Source organism: Leptonychotes weddellii, chromosome 6 (assembly GCF_054177405.1).
Source record: "Leptonychotes weddellii isolate Sample4059 chromosome 6, ASM5417740v2, whole genome shotgun sequence".
In the NCBI taxonomy this organism is placed as follows: domain Eukaryota; kingdom Metazoa; phylum Chordata; class Mammalia; order Carnivora; family Phocidae; genus Leptonychotes; species Leptonychotes weddellii.
This window is the reverse complement of record NC_138374.1, coordinates 32628295-32645135: the sequence shown is the minus strand read 5'-3', so window position 1 is coordinate 32645135 and position 16841 is coordinate 32628295. Positions and strand designations below refer to the sequence as shown.

Below are 16841 nucleotides of genomic sequence, written 5' to 3'. Positions count from 1 at the left end.
GGATTCACCAACAGTTAATGTGCGTTTATTCACCAGTCTGTTTATGCCATTGTGGTTAGCATTGTAAAGTTATATACGATACGTTAACTAAATGTTACAAAAACTGTTGCACTATGAAGGACAAAAAAGGAATTCCCGGGAAATCCAAGTTCATGCTTTTGAAAGGCTTGAAAAAGATGAGCCATTAAAACCTGTCACAATAGGTGTGAACAGGACAACTAAGATTTGTGGGGGAGCCAGTAAAAATTCCACACTTGGACTGCTTTACTCAAGTCTTAAGTTCTCTTTCTTCTTTAAAGAGACTGGAACTGGGGCGCCTGGGTGGCTCAGTCATTAAGCGTCTGCCTTCGGCTCAGGTCATGGTCCCAGGGTCCTGGGTTCGAGCCCCACGTCAGGCTCCCTGCTCCGCAGGAAGCCTGCTTCTCCCTCTCCCACTCCCCCTGCTTGTGTTCCCTCTCTCGCTGTGTCTCTCTCTGTCAAATAAATAAAATCTTTAAAAAAAAAAAAAAATAGACTGGAACTCAGAGACAGCTGTAGATGTCCCATCAGAGGGTCCATACTCCCAAGAACAGATGCTGATCTTTACAGATCAGCACAGGAGTGTGAATTTATACATTTTAAACTCAAAATATTTAAGGGGACGTAAGTACAACTTTTTTTGATGTCCGACCTTAGTCTACTGTTTCAATCAACTGGTTATATTATGTGTATATTCGCCTCACTTGCACCAGATATAATATTGAGGACTTACGTTATATTAGGAAGTAAAGTTATTACAGATGTGTCTGTCCTCTTCAAAAAAGCAACTGGGAAAAGATTAGAAATACAGGCGCTCCTTCATACATGCACATTTGCTACATATTTGCCGTTGTGCTTGCTTTCTATGAACAGGTGCTTATCCTGTTGTTCAGAATAGGTGGGCATGATGGCTGGTCCTCAGGAGTGGCAGGTGGGTTTCCTTCTAATGTTTATCTTTGTTAGAGCATGATGCGTTACTCACTGCAACAAAATGACAGTACATTAAAGAAAAGTTCAGCAAGGTGGTCAGTTATAAGCTAAAGACATAAAAGGTAATAGTTTGGTTAATAATAAGTTGCTATAAAATGTCATTTAAAAAAATGGTACTATTCACAAAGATATCAAATACGTAGGTCCTCTATGTAGAAAACTCTTAATAAGGGAAATTAGAGAAGATTGGAAGACACTCTGTTTGTTGGATGAGACATTGTTCATCAAATTCTCCCCCAAATAATGAATTTAACAAAATCTAAAACCGTCCACATGTATTAGTTTGCTTGTAGATATGTTTGGATTTGAATAGCTAGGAAGTTTCACAAACAATGGGAGGGGGGCACCTGAGTGGCTCAGTCGGTTAAACGTCTGCCTTCGGCACAGATTGTGATCTCAGGGTTCTGGGATCGAGCCTTTGTCAGAGCTCCCTGTTCAGCGGGGAGTTTGCTTCTCCCTTTCCCCTTCCCTGCTGCTCATGCCCTCTCTCTGCTCTCTCAAATAAATAAATACAATCTTTAAAAAAAAAAAAATGGGAGCGACTTGTACACCCAATATTCTCGAGTACAACAGGACTCTAGTAACTAAATGTAACTAGTGCAGAAATTCATATAGACGAATGAAAGAGTTGGGGAGTCCAGAACGACTCCAATTACAAGAAGAAATGGTGGGTTTCTCAATTCAATGGTGTTGGCATAACTGCTTACCTATGCGGGAAAAGCAGTACAGCAAACCAAGTAAGCGTGAAGAATAAAGACTCTGCGTGTTAAAATCTGAACTTGCTGGTACTCAGTACCTGTGACCTTGCACAAATCAGATAATCTCTCTGTGCCTCACTTTCTTCATCTCTTCTCCCTACCAATGGCACTATTGCCAGGGTTAAGTAGATTCATATTTGTAGAATGCTCAAAGGAGGACCAGTCCGACAGAAGGTACCTACTAAGTACCAGCTATTGTTCTATCATTTAGGGAAAAAAAAGTAAGTCTAATCTTTATCTTCTACCCAATGTACAGCACACTAAATTCAAGTGGATTAAAGAATTAATTTTTTTTTAAAGTTTGTAAAATACTAGAGAAAGGGTAGGTAAATTTTTTGTCTAAAATAACCCTGGGTTGGAACAAATCTAAGTGTGGTCATCAAAGCCAGAAAACATGAAAACTTGATTAATTTGCCTCTTTAAAAATAATGTTCTGTTAGAAAAGTACAACTAGGAAAGTACATTTGTAATGCATCTTATAGAGCAGAGGAGTTTAGCATCCTTAGTAAAAGCTTAAAAAGAAATTGTTTTTTAAAAACATGCAATTTGAGGGGCGCTTGGGTGCTTAGTTGGGCGTTCCACTCTTGATTTCAGCTCAGGTCATGATCTCAAGGTGGTGGGCTCGAGCCCTGCATCAGGCTCTGCACTGGGCATGGAGCCTGCTTGGGGTTCTTTATCTCCTCACTTTGCCCTCCCCTTCTAAAAAACAAAACAAAACATGCAATTTGATAAATGCTGTTAGTGTCCACCAGATCCCTTTGACCAGCCTGGTGTACCCTTCCTCCAGCTGCTTCAGATTTGGGCACTAATGGTTTCACTCTCCCCAGAGCATTGCCCGTGCTGATGGAAGTCACCCTACCCAAAGATGCCTGGGAAGTTTTACACACACACACACACACACACACACACACACACATGCACGCACCGCCTTGAGTTCGGCCCGTGGCCAGTGCCTGATGCAGGGCATTATCACCCGGCCATCTGGCCTCCACGGCATGATTTATGCTCCTGAGCTGGGATAAGGCTGAGGAGAGGCTTCTCCTGAAAGCACATCTTCGCCTGTTTCTTCTGCCCTGTCCTGTTTCCCTCGTTGCCTTACAGAGCTCACACAATAAATCACTAACACAAGAACCCTCATTTCAGGTGCTGCTTCCAAGGCACCTGACATAATGGAAAATTGGGCAACGAAGATTGATCCAGAACAATGCTCAGTAAACATGAAGATGCTGAACTTTTTTAGTAATTGGGGAAAATCCACCAAAAATGTATCTTTTGTGATCAGGTTGGAAGATAAAAGATTTTAAAAATGAGAATTCTCATGATTTGGGGGACAGACAATAACATAATGGAAGAGGTATAATTTGATACTAACCTTACAGAGTCTTCTGTGAATGTGTTTCTTCAGAAATAGCTGGTTGGGTATAAAGGGTAGTGGATAAGGATATTCATTGCAACAATGTCTAAAATAATGGGAAAATGGAAACAACCCAAATGCCCAATAATGGGACTAAATGTTCCATTATAAATTGAAACATAAGAATGCCATTTATAAAGATGTCTAGAATAAGTTGTTCAATTGAAAACAAAGTTAACTAAATGTATAGTGCCTATATGTAATGTGCACAGAAATAATCAGTACCATGAAACGATTATTGGGAATGTTGCTTCCTTCCTTATTCATTCCTGTGATTGGCTTAATACTTGGTGAGTAGGTATTACTCGCTCAAAGGGAGAGAGAGATTTTTTTCCCCTTGTTGGGTAAAGGCAGTATTGTAGATGTATGACACCATTGGACTAAAAGTACAACCGGAACACACTTCGGGGGGTGGGAGGGACTAAGTATAAGTAAGGGTTAAGGATGGCTTCATGGAAGAAAGGCAGCTAACCCAAAGGGGAGGAAGGAGAAATTGTGCAGGGCTTTGGAGTGGGAGGAAGAGCTTTCCAGGGAGCTGACACGGTACAGGAAAACAGAAAACCGAGTGCCTGGATTTTCTAAGGAACTGAAAAGTCCACAGAGTTGAAATTCAGAGTTTAGTGAGGAAAGTGATGAGAAATTGATGAGAATAGAGAGTTAAAGGCAGTCAGATTTCAAGGATTTTTGAAAAATGTTGAGTTTTCATCCTGAGGGAAATGGGAAGCCACTGAAGAATTTTAAAGAGGTGAAGGACTTGACCAGATTTGCATTTTAGAAAAATCACTCTGGCTGCGACTTAACAGACTGGTGGGAAGAGAGCCAGAGGCTGGGAGCCTGGCAAGGGCCATTTCAGTAATCGGGGGGATGCCGTGGCCATCTGAGCTAGGGTGGTGGCCCCTGGGGTGGGAGAAGTGGACAGACTGCAGAGCTACCTAGGGAGGATACTTGGTAAGAAGACTTGGAGGTTGATTGGAAGAAAGGAGGGAGGAAAAGAGAAGCAAGAACAACTACCAGGCGTCTGTTGGTCAATGGGACATTCTCTTCACTGAGGAAGAGACAAGACGAGAGTCAGGTTGTGGGCAAAGAGCTGGCTCAGGTGGCAAGACAACGAGCTTAAAAGTTGACCACCTGTGAGACAGGTGAAAGCTTGGCCTGAAGTGTTTATTTTCTCCATTAGCAGAGGTGACCGAGTTGGCCTTGTTAGAATGGGACTTACCCCGTGTTGTCTCTCATGCCCTCCACCTCTGTGCTAGTGGAAATCTCCTTATGTGGTGACTCGAAAGTGGTTTAATCCCTTACTCTCTTCTCTGCCCTCCCAGCTGTTGCAGGTAGGGGGATTTGAGGAAGGCATCATAAAGAGAGAACTTGGTCACATAATAACCTACCAGGTTATGCTGTGGGAGACACCAGTACCAGCAAGAGAAATGTGACTTGTGTCGTGGGTGCTTTAAGAGGAAGAAATGGGAGGATCTTGAGCCTTAAGGACGAGACGGGTTAGAGCCATTACCCTAGCGGGAGGGAGACAATGGAGGGACTGAAGCTCCTGATGCCCTTAGGAGGTTAGGAGACTGGATAAAAAAGGCTCAAAAATATTTCAAACCATCCTGCCACCGTACGTGTCCGTGAGCAACTGACCGGAACACCTGCTCATGGACCAGGCCTGCACATGCTCTCAGTGTTGGAGGCACAGCGAAGGGGCCGTGTGTGTTCTTCCATCTGGGGTGAGTTTTGGGGGTGGGAGACCCCAGTGCCAGTGTTTCACATTGGCCTTCATACATTTCCTAAAGTGCCAGACTTTTCCCATGACCTTGCCCTTTCCGGTGGCCTCTCTGCTGTCTGGAACGCTGTGCTTGAATAGCTCCAGCTCACCCTTCAGACTCCCCCCCAAAAAGTCACCACCCCAGTGAAGTCTTTGTACAGAGTTTCCCCACCCCGCCCCTCCCCATCAAATGGTGTGCCTTTGCATCTGAGACTCTCACAGCACTCTGCTTTTTTACTTCATTAGACTTACCACAGATCGTTACTATATATTTATTTCTGGGATTATTTCTTTAATATTCATCTGTTCCAGGAAAGCCGGGCAGGGACAATCTGGTTTTCTCATCACAGGTCTTAGCTTAGCACCTGGTCCAGCACCTGGCAACAAAATGGCTCCCCTTGGAGGTCAGAAATCATTGACCAGGTGTGTTTTCTCGTGGGCAGCCTTTGACACCGACAGCCGGTGTCCACACTAATCCTTAAACCTCAGATTAGCCCTGATGGGAATGTCCCAAAGAGCACTTGTTTAACTTGCAGTAATCATTCTGCCCACCAGGGGTCTCTTTCTCCCCACCACTGGGGCCCGAGGAACTTGAACTCTATCCTGATGATGGTTTTGCCCAGCCTTGCTGCTCAATGTGTGTTTGTGGTGTACCAACCACCACCTCTGCATCACCCGGAAGCTTGTCAGAAATGCAGAGTCCCAGCCCGCCCCCCGCCCCCGCAACGGGAGGGATCAGAATCTGCATTTTAGCAAGATCCTCAGGTGGCCTGCAAACATGGTCAATACTGAGAGGTACTATTTTACAGGACATTTCTAATCCCAAAAACTCGGAAGACAAAAAACCCCATCCAAATGGCCTTATTCACATGGTTCTTTCCCACCATACTTACAGAAGCACTTAGAGGTTTAGAATTTTGCTTTTATTATGAATATAAAATAGACATACAACATAATATACATTTACACATTTACACTTTGCAGTCACTTTCATCTTTTTTTTTTCAGCAAATTCACTTCTGCATGGCCCAGCGGCCCGCACCTGCCACGACACACCGCTTACACTCAAGACATTCTCTTCACCTCGGTACAACGTGTGACTTGGTAAGAAATACCAGGCCCAGGCATCCAACGGCTTGGCTTTACTGTCCTTCTCACAGAAGCCTTCATTCCACAGTCTCCTCTCCCGTCGCTACACGCCTCCCACTGCCCCAAACGTCAGCATTAAAAATTCAGGAGAAAAGGGGGCTGTGATCATCACCCTTGTCCTTTAAAAACACCTTGAAATATCTTCCACCAACGAGGTGCCCACGAGCAGGCACCAACAGCATTGCTGGTTAACGTGGTCTGAGGACAAATCTACAGGAAGGCTCTGAAGTGTTATATACAAATTAAGCTTTGCTCACCAAATGGGTCACCACGAAGGATCTGAATACCAGTGGCATCGAAGTAAATAAATAAATAAATAAACAGGAATAAATAAAAATAAATAGAGTGAGTTTCACTAAGGGAGATTCCCATACCTATATCCCTGTGCTTTCTCAAAACTTCATTAGGTGCAGCTTTACAACAGGTGGATAGGAGCTGGATGTTAGGACTGGTTGCTCTTCTCTGGGGCCGTGCCTTCAAAATGCTGGTGAAGAACAACGGGATGCGAGTGGTATCATTTCCTTTAGAAGGAGGCTATGCGAGAGGTTTTGTAGGAGTTCTCCTTGAGGCTGTCGAATATTGCCTTGGTTCCATTCTGCCAGTGCAGCACCAGATCCACTGGGGTCTTCCCAGCCTAATCAAAATACATGAGGAAATTTGACTTCCAGATGGGAGGCATCTATAAATTCTACACATCTTGCGTGCGCGCGTGTGTGTGTGTGTTTAATGAGGTAATGGATAGGTGTATGTTATTGAACTGTTTTAGGCTTTCCACTATGAGTGATTTGCAGTTTATATTCAAATCAGCCCCTCAGTGTTTCTCATAGGAATGCTTTTGGCATTTCAGATTAGCAATGTTTCTGTTTGTTCCCCGCCCTGTGGGACTGTCCCAGGTATTGGTAAAAAAAAAAATCCCTAGTCCCTAGACAGTAAATGGCAAGAGCATTCCAAGTCATTTTGAAATTCAAAAAATGCCTCTCTACATCTCTGGTATCCTGCAGAAGAGGCATGGGGAGAGAGTGGTCAAGAACCAGTTCCTATCAGTTTGGAAAATGATTCCTGATTGATAAAGCCTGTTGGTAAACGAGCTACATGGACACCTTGGCTGAAGTCCTCAGGTGCTGTGCAGAACTATTACTGCTCCGAGGGGTGGAGTTTTCACACTGGGATCTCCTGGGAAATTTCATTTTTCTTGGAGGGGACATCAACGATGTGTAAATAATTTTTGAGACCAAAATGCTTTTTCCCTTATGCGTAGGTCTCAAGACATTTACAAAAATGAATACCACGTCACCTCTCAATTCTTGTCTTTAAATATGGACAGTCTTACATTTTTCCACCCCTATTCATTTGGAAGTCTCTTTAACTCAGAGACTGCAACCTGGCAGCTTTGAGATGCAAATCAGCCTAGAGACCTGTTTGGTTTGGGCCCAAACAGAGCTTAGATTTTTTAAAAGTTGGAGTTAATTGGCAACAGTTGGAAATTAGGAGATTTCCCAAGTGAATTTGTGAACGCTCTGAAAAAATCAGAAGAGTTGGCCGGCAGGACACCTGTGGCTTCCCAGAGCAACAATGGTTTGGGGTGGGGAAGAGCCACCACCTCCAGAAGCTACGCACACAGAGCCCTGCAGCCACCATGTACATAATTTAGGTGATCTGCCTGGCCCCTGTGCTTATTTGAATTAGTGGCCCTGTAACCATTTTGGAACTTCCTACCTCTATAGTGTGTTCCTTGAGAAACACTCATTGGTACACATGATGACAGAGCTTGAGACAACAATAGAATAATGTACTGTGCGTTGTTTACAGTTCCCTTCAAGATGGTGTCCAATGGCTTAGTGGTCTGTTGGGGACTATCCAGCCATTGGATCAATGACATTAATAGTCCCAGGACCCTTATGCTGGGGTCTAACTGATAATTCAAAGCCATGAGCCCCATTGGTATATTTTGGGCTATTCTTCCATGAATTCCTTCAGCTCCTCTCTATTAAAATCTATCTCCTGATTTTCTGGCTACTTACACAGTCTCCCCAAATCTGTATGCTATTTCTCTCTGCTGGCAGTATCTCACTGCCTGAAAGCAATTGTCATATTTTCTGTAGTTTTGGAGATTTCATTAAATCTACTCTTTTTCTGCTGATTAAATTATTAGACAAGACCATCCTAATATGAAGGATGAGGGGATCCGACTATTAACACTTTCCCATTCAAGCAGCCTCTATTTATTGCTTCTAACCTTTGTTCCTATCACCAAGACAGTTTTGTGGGGTTTTTTTATGATAAAATATTCCTCTCAGTCTCATAGTAACACAATAAGGGGAAGAAATTATTCACAATAGAAGATGACTGGGGTTTTCTTTTCCTTCTTCGTAAAGTGATCCTCTACCAAATCTTTCAAATTATTTCTTTGGGAATTTATATCCACTCCTCCCAGTGATATTTTTAAAGCTTATATTAGATGATGTTTGTCTGGGAATTGGGACCATGAGGAAAAGTTGGCTCTCTTCCCTGGCTTGCAGATGAAGCTAAATTAACACGTACTTGTAGAAGGGACTTATACGAGCATTTTCAGGGCCTAAATATAGGAAATTATTTTGAGGATATGCAGATAAACCAAAGTGGAGAATGGATAGAAATTATCTCAAAAAATATAGGCAAAATCATGGCTAGCCCTGGAAGAAAGTGGTAGCACGTCCTGCTGTTGTAAGGAGGGGAGGACTACTCAGAATTACTCGGATTCGATATTGATTAATTTCAGTTCATTGGCTCTCAGCCCCATTGACCGCTGTGGAATTTTATCCCTTCAGGAATGGTGCCTGTCTTTATTCCTGACAACCCCAGGCCTTGCTCAGCCAGGGGTGGCCAGGGAAGACTGTGCTTAGGTTTGTGAACGTGAGCGATTTGACCATCTCGTATTTTCACACCCAAATCTTAAAAGAATCACCGGACACTGTGATTGTGTCATGATGCCTCCCCCATCTCTGACCAGGTGACCCGAGTCCTTGCCAAGGACTAGCAATGTCACTAAGGGAATGGACAGGGGCATTTAGAGCATCACAAGACCGCCCCCAACCCGGAAATCCTACCACTATGGGAGCATTTTCAAGTATAGGAGATATGCTTTTGTGCATCAGAAAGCCAGCAAGCGGGGGCTGCTTGTTTCAGGTACTTACACAATTCTTGATGTTGAGGTCAGCCCCATACATAATCAGGAGTCTGATCATCTTGTAACGGTTCAGCCTCACGGCATCATGCAGAGGGGTATCTCCTTCCTAGAGAAGCAGAGACCACAGGCTAAAGCGCGACCTGAGGTCAGGAAGTGGGTCCCACAAGAGTACCGGGCTTGGGGAGTGATTCCAGATAAATGAGGGCAGGAGCTGCGGGAGGTGGGACTTTGCCCAGGGACTCACTCGGTCTTTGGTGTTGAGGTCGGCCTCACAGGCGATGAGATGCTCCGCACACTCGTAGTGCCCAGTCCTCACAGCCACATGCAGCGCCGTGCTGAGCAACTGGGAAATTGAAGAATGCAACTGATTTGCGGGGCTCGGCGACAGAGGCTGTCCCAGACCCCAAGGCATGTGTGAGAGGACAAGTGGCCACTATGGTGCCCCACACAGCATGAGCTTCCAGCTGACCCAAATGGTGAGGTGGCTTTCGGAGAGGAGGGGGAAGGGGAGGAGGAAGCGGGGGAGGGGGAGAAAAAGCGGGGAAGGGGGAGAGAAGGGGAGAAGGGAGAAGAGGAGAAATAAATACCTTATCCCGAGCACTGATTTTTGCTCCTTTATTCAGTAGCAATTTTAAGACATCCAGGTTTCCTCCACGGCTTGCCCAGTGGAGGGCTGTGGATTCAAGCTATACCAGAAGGAAAAAGGACATGATTTAATGTAAAGAACTGGTCAGAGGAGTTGGTACTTGGTTTCTGAGACCCAGGAACACCAGATTTGCTAGGGCGTCCACGGTAGCAGCGGGCTGTCCCCCTCCGGACAACAACTACAATGACCGAGAACTACAATTCATTGAGAATTTCTGCATGCCGACAAGGTACTACGCAATTCCGATGGATTGGTCCTCCTAGCAATGTTATGAGGTAGGTGTGACCGTGCTCGTTTGGCAGATGAGAAAAACAAGTCTCCAAAATAGTCAAGTTTCTTGCCCAGGGAAGCACAGCTAGTAAGTATCAGAATAGATATTCAAACCCACATCTGTCTGGAACTTTTAGCCACTTTTGCCAAATACACTCAGAAGTTTTAGACAAATGCATTTTAAAATTCTGGCAGAATAAAAGTAGTTCCTTCTAAGAGATTTTAGTCTGGATCTGTCACCTCTTCCTGTGTCCCTGTGATTTTTTTCCTCATCTCTTGCTTGTTCTCTGCTGTCATTTGGGCTGGCACAGCCTCTGTCCCTCAAGTGCACTCGTGGTCACCGCACACTGCCCTCTTAGGAGGTGCCCTCTTCCCCACTCTGGCATATTCCTGGCCTTCCGAATCACACACTCAGGAATGTTAGTGTCTTTTCATGCAGACTTTGGGGCTTTTTAAATTGCTTTCTTGTGTGTTTATCTCCAGGGTTCAATTTTGTTCAAATTCTTTGGACTTTTTAAATATCCCTCTTCTGCTTTGCTATAAAGTCAAATTGAGCTGCATTTAAATAAATAAAGCATTTTCCCAGCTCAATCTTCAGTCCATAAAATACGCTGTATGCTGGTATTTGTAGAACTCACAGTAGCTGAATTATTGAGGTCTGAATAGCAGCTACTTTCCATGGATGCAGTTCATTCCGTGTGCAGTTTAGCCCCTGATCTCACTGATGGCATCTATCAGATAAGGTGCACAGCTAGAGAATTCTGACACATCGCTGGCAGCCAAGGGGCCACGAGCAGACTGCCGTGTTTAATGGAAGGACAGGGATGCTGAGAGGCAGGGGCTGACTGTATTACTTCTCAGTGATGCTACTGACTTGATACTGACCCAACTCTCTGATGAGGATATTGGATTGCGTGCAGTGGCTTTCACTTCCCTCTCTTCCCTGGAACACTCCTCTCCTCTTCAGTATGTATGGAAAATACTTTCCACATGACCTAGCCGCATCTCCTAACTTCCCTCTGTATGGAGAAATGAGCTTTCCCCTAGTTCTCTCAGATCAATTTTCAATCCAATCAGCCCCATTTTTCATCGTAGGCTTTCTCAAGCCTCATATAGTCTACTTGTTTTGGCTCATTCCCAAACAAAGAAATATATTTACCATATCACGGAATTCGATCTGGGCTCCAGCTTCCATTAACTTCTCCACAATTGCCAAATGTCCTTCTAAGCATGCTCTGTGAAGAGCTGTCCGTTTATACTGTCAGAAGAGAGATTTAAAAAGAGAGAGAGATAGCGATGCATATAAAAATGAGCATAAATCCTTTCTAAGAGGTATGAAACTGAGGACCCCGATGACCTCACTGGTAGAAACTCGAGTGCTTCTTTTTGAATTAGAAATGTCAAATTTACTAAAATTGCAGAACTAGAACAGTGATCCTGCAACTGAGGTTTGAGTTTCCTGCAGGTACATTTCTTAAGTGCTCAGAGGTCTATATGGAGGGATGTGAACTTCAAGTTCACAACTACCTCAACGCTGACATTTCCCTTTCTGGAATTTTGTGTCTTCGTGGTTTGTGTAGAATTTGCCATGCAGATCAGACGGTTTTCTCCCACCTGGGACTATTGCTAGGTTGAATATCAAAAAGTATTCAATTCGTTTTTAGAGAATGGGGGACTCATTTTTAGTTCACCTTCAGAAATGATTCTCCATTCAGTTCAGGGGGGAATGGATACAAAAAAGATTAGTGTTTCTGGTAAGAAGGCTCCCTATGAATGGATTAATAGACTATTTGGCCTAGAACAGCTGTTGGCATTATTCACTCCAGTGAATAATTTACAGACAAGGAAACAGGTCTAGAAAATGCAAATTAGCTGCTAAAATCAAATAGCCAAGTAGTGATAGACCCATCACTTGAACTCAAGTCCACAGAGTCCCTGTGTAGTGCTGATGTGTTTAGGCCAATCAAGGATGATGCTCTTGGGGCGCCTGGGTGGCTCAGTCAGTTAAGCGTCTCCCTTCAGCTCAGGTCATGATCCCGGGGTCCTGGAATCGATCGAGCCCCACGTCGGATTCCCTGCTCAGCCCCTCCCCCTGCTTGTGCTTACTCTCGCTCTGTCTGTCTCAAATAAATAAAATCTTTTTTTTTTTTTTAAAGGGATGACGCTATTATGTATCTCTCTAAAAGGGACTTGTTGGTCCTGACTTATTAAAAATCTATCCCAAGAATATAAAAAGTTAAAGACAAACTGAAACATCAGCCAGAAGGGTATGAGAATGCAGAAAATGATGCAATCCACGGCACGAATCCAGCCTCTTTTTTCTGGACCACTGCACTATCCTAATATGCTAGTGGCATCTGGGACAACAGCTGGAGAGACTGTTTCAGGTGGGTTGCTTTTTGGCACCATGTTAGCAAGGCTGAAGTTAAGCATAAGAAACACAAAATTAATGAGCTGGATTTTGCAGTGCTTTGTAGAAGACTTACCTCATCACAGACATCTGGATTGTTCTTGTCTGACAAGAATTTTTCTACTACTGGCAGTTTATTCTCCAGGGCAGCCTTCAGGAACCTAGGCACATCCACAGGTTCTATCTAAAGCCAGAAGAACAGCGCGAGAGCTAACGTGAGCTTTCCGACATCTGATCAAACCCTCCGCAGGTATTTATTCCCCGGCAGCATAATACCAGACATGTAATACTACCAAAGCAAACAGTCCTTACAATGATTTCAGGTTCAGGTTCCTTTACAGCTGGAACTTTAGTCTTCCTGTATTTTTTCCTTTTCTTCAGTTGAATGATGACTTCAAGGTCTTCTAAATTTTCAAGCTTTGATCTTTGTTCTAGTTTTTTCTTCTTGAGCTAAAAAAAAATTCCGTATTTCAAAATATGGTGACAGGCATTCTGGTTGTGTCTAAACAAAATCTGCAAGGTCTGAGATAAGTATGTGAACAGGTGGAGCAAAAAAGTGGGAAAAAAAACCCTTTAAAACTCATCTTTGACTTTGACTTAGTGACTTCTTATTCAAGTATTTGGGGGTCTACTTTTTTAGCTAATTGCCTTCATCTTCACTTCTCCTGCTTGTAGCATCAGCTTTTGACTCATTGGAGATAGGATGTAGTCTGTAAGTGATGATCATGTAATCATTTCCATAAACAAATCCTGGATTTCTGTCGAATTTTTTATTTAACTCAAAAGAATCCAACAATAAGCGTTAAGCTCTGAAATATCAATGCCAGTCTCTTTCCAGCAGCCTTCAAAGCAGGGCTCATGAAGCAGACTTTCCTGGGACTACTACTAACTAATGCATGTTTTATCTGCGATTAGTAAGGAATGAAAAATCACACGGCACCACGGAATTTGTCAACACAGATAGTGAACACAGCCAAAGCCATGTTATTGAGAAAAAGAGGTCTCTCTTGTTTTGGACTAACTAGACGGTGTATGACATCAGAAATTCACTGGTCATGTTTCTCTTTCCAAGTCTTTAAATCAGAACATAGTCATAGAACATTCAGTCATTGATTCAGAATCCAGAGGTCATAGTCTTGCTGAAGAATTAGTTCCTACAACCTGTCTTATAGAAGTTGCCTCTTTATGGGTTTGAATTTGGCAAAGAAACACCTTTGGAATGGTTGCATTTATTTTGTTTCTCTCTTTTCTCCTTCCGGCCTGGCACCCCTTTCTCCTACCCCATTCCCAACTTCCCACTAGTGGATTCCATGGAAGGCCCTTACCTCCACCTCTCGCTCTTTCTCAATTTTCCACTGTTGCTCCCTCAGGCTCAGCGAGTGGGCTGGAAGTGTCTTCAGGTCCTCTTGCTTCTCTAACGTAACAGCAGCTTCATACTGCCCATCTCTGAAATCCTCAGGTAGGAACTCCCCAGTCTCCCCACTGCCATTCTTCTTCCCTGTGACCTGGGAGGAAAGAAAATTGTAGGGTCGGTAGTAGCAGGGCCTGTCCTGGGATCATTCTCCAGAGAGGATGCTGCAGGGGAGCCCCGGTCCTCCCTGCCTGATGACAGCCACCTCTGTGCACTGTGCTCTCAGATCCCAGGCTGGGATGGGCTGCTGCAGTATTCCAGGATTACCATCAGACCACGGTCCTCCTCTCTTGGTTAAGCAAGGCTGAGGTTAGGTTGATATGTTTAAATGCACTTTTAATCCACCTAATCACATTTCGCCTAGGAAAACTGCAACCCCTCCATGATTATTTAAAATTCTTCCATTTCAGGTACTTTCGATGACTCTTGGCCTTGAATCGTAAAAGTTTCCAGACATCTATTCTTGCCATAGAACTTCTTCCCTAAGGCATCCTCATAACTGCATGGGAATCCACGCTTTAGTAAGAAAACCAAAGGAGAAGATAATAAATAGGAAATACAGAGAAAATTCATCACGGCCAGCTTCATTTTTCCAATTTCACCTATTTCATCACTTAAGCCAACCATGTTCCATATACGACATCAGAGTACCTGCGCATTATGCCTGAAGAAGGACATTTCAGTGTTCAAATAAAAATCAAGACTAAACCGGTTTTCCCGGCAAAACAATAACGGGTCTTACGTACCAACTCTTCCACCTTCATCACCATCATGTCGGCCTGAGGTTGGTTGTCTGTGTGTTTTCCCCTGTGGAATGAGTGCCTCAAGTCAGCCCTGCGGAGCCCTCCACACAGGTCGGCTTATATAGCTAGGGCCGGGTGAGGTAATCTCCCAACCTGGGAACCCAAGTAACACCCCTGCCCCCACCAGCGGCCAACTCAGAGGCAGGTGAATTTTCATTCCAGACTCAGTGTCTGGGAAGCAGCTGAGGGAGGGGCTGACAAGTAACCCCACTGAATATGTGAATCAGGAAGAAATGTGAGATGGCCATTCCTTTGGCGGTGACTACACCGCTCAGCAATGCGAGTCATCCTATTTATCGAGAAGCCAGGGGACAGCTGTCTGTTGAGATTGCACCACAGCACTGCTCCTTTTCCTTCTCTGTCAGCTTTCACATGACTAGCCCTATCAGGAAAATGTAAATGCCCTGCATATCACACTGCCAGTAATATCTGGCTGATAACCAGACTTATCAACACTTCACTTGGGGGAAGTGTTGCTTCAGGACATCGTATTCCCGTCGGTAAACAGTCTGAGAGGAAAGGATCCGGGTCCTAATGGCCCTGTCTATATCTGTTTGGAATTCTCTGGAGTGATGTCTAGGGCTAAAAAGGCCCCATGACATGCCACCTTACCATCATTATAAGAAATTGAAAGCATTCAGTAATGCACTTTTATTTTATGGTGTCACTGGCCATAATTAGCACCTGACGTGCTTACTGTCATCTAAAATGGCATACTTACTAGGGCCTTTTTGGTGCAAATGGTGCCCAGCAAGATTAGAGGAGATCAGTTATTAGCAGTGGCATGATGCTGATTGGGTCATAGAGCCAAAGTTCTCATGCTATCGGTAAAACGCTCAGCTGTGGGAGCTTGTCAAAAATGCAGATCCCCTGGCCCCACTCCAGGGCATTCTGAATCCATTTATGGTGGGTCCTAGGAATCTGTATTTTTCAAAGCACCCACATAATTCTGATGCATTGAGGTTTGAGACACATTGTTAGAGAGGCAGAGAGCTTTGCTCTGGGTAGGGGTGAAGAATACCCCTGTTTCTTATTCTGAGGTGTTAAATTAGATAAAAATATTTAGGTCTTTTTACAGTTCAAGAAGAGACTGGGATTGTACCTTCAAAGGCCACTTAAAACCTTAGTTTTTTCAGTAAGAGAAACAAGGGGAGAATGAGAGAAAGGAAGTATTTATGGATAGGGGTGTTCATATATTATGTTGAATTTCTGTATCTGTAACCCCTCAGACTTACTTGCCCACCAACATGGCTGCCATCCTTTTCTCCCCTTGAACATCAACCCATGGATGTCTTCTGGAACCATCAGAATGAGACACTGACTGCCAAAGAGAAAACACTGGTAGAGAAGAACCCTCTTTTTTTTTTTAAAAAAAGATTTTAATTATTTATTCATGAGAGATAGAGAGAGAGAGAGAGAGGCAGAGGGAGAAGCAGGCTTCCCACGGAGCAGGGAGCCCGATGCGGGACTTGATCCCAGGACCCTGGGACCATGACCTGAGCCGAAGGCAGACGCTTAACCATCTGAGCCACCCAGGCGCCCAAGAAGAACCCTCTTAATAACTCCTGTATCTGTCCTGGTCTCCTACTGTTCTTTCCTAAAAGGGGTTTTACTTAAAGGAAATCTCCTGGTGTTTTGTTTGTTTGTTTGTTTTGAGGCAGACACAGCTATTATGTCTTCCTTGGTTTCTCCATCCAAGTGAGAAATGGCCATTGTAGCTTTTCCTACCATTTTGCAGAGTTTTTAGTTCCAGACTTGACCCAAACTGAGGATAACATTAAGAGATATCTTGGGGAAGGGTCACAGGCTAAGAGTGTTGAATATGGAATCCCACAGCCATCAGTACCCTCAAAGTTCAAGCAAGACCAACGCTTTCATTTTAGAGGGTGGTGAGGCACAGAAACATTAAGTAACTTGCTGCAGATACACAGCTGGTTGGTGGATACTAGGTTGAAGGGTTTTGATTCCATCCAACAGAAGCAGAGGATCACTGAGCTCAGAGCAGATTTTCAAGGGCAGCTCATACCTAGACGCACTCAGGCCCAAC

General features: G+C 44.1%; 1 protein-coding gene across 1 annotated transcript; it reads right to left on the bottom strand.

Annotated features, from left to right (window-relative positions):
- Positions 1-5840: 5840 nt before the first annotated feature.
- On the bottom strand, positions 5841-14895 carry ANKRD1 (ankyrin repeat domain 1). Its single transcript, XM_006737917.3, has 9 exons — positions 14738-14895; positions 13906-14085; positions 12893-13030; positions 12657-12764; positions 11330-11428; positions 9842-9940; positions 9499-9597; positions 9262-9360; positions 5841-6722 (listed from the first exon to the last, which is right to left on the bottom strand). Exons 1-9 carry the CDS (start codon positions 14762-14764, stop codon positions 6612-6614), a joined length of 960 nt encoding a protein of 319 aa, XP_006737980.2. The 5' UTR covers positions 14765-14895; the 3' UTR covers positions 5841-6611.
- Positions 14896-16841: the final 1946 nt, after the last annotated feature.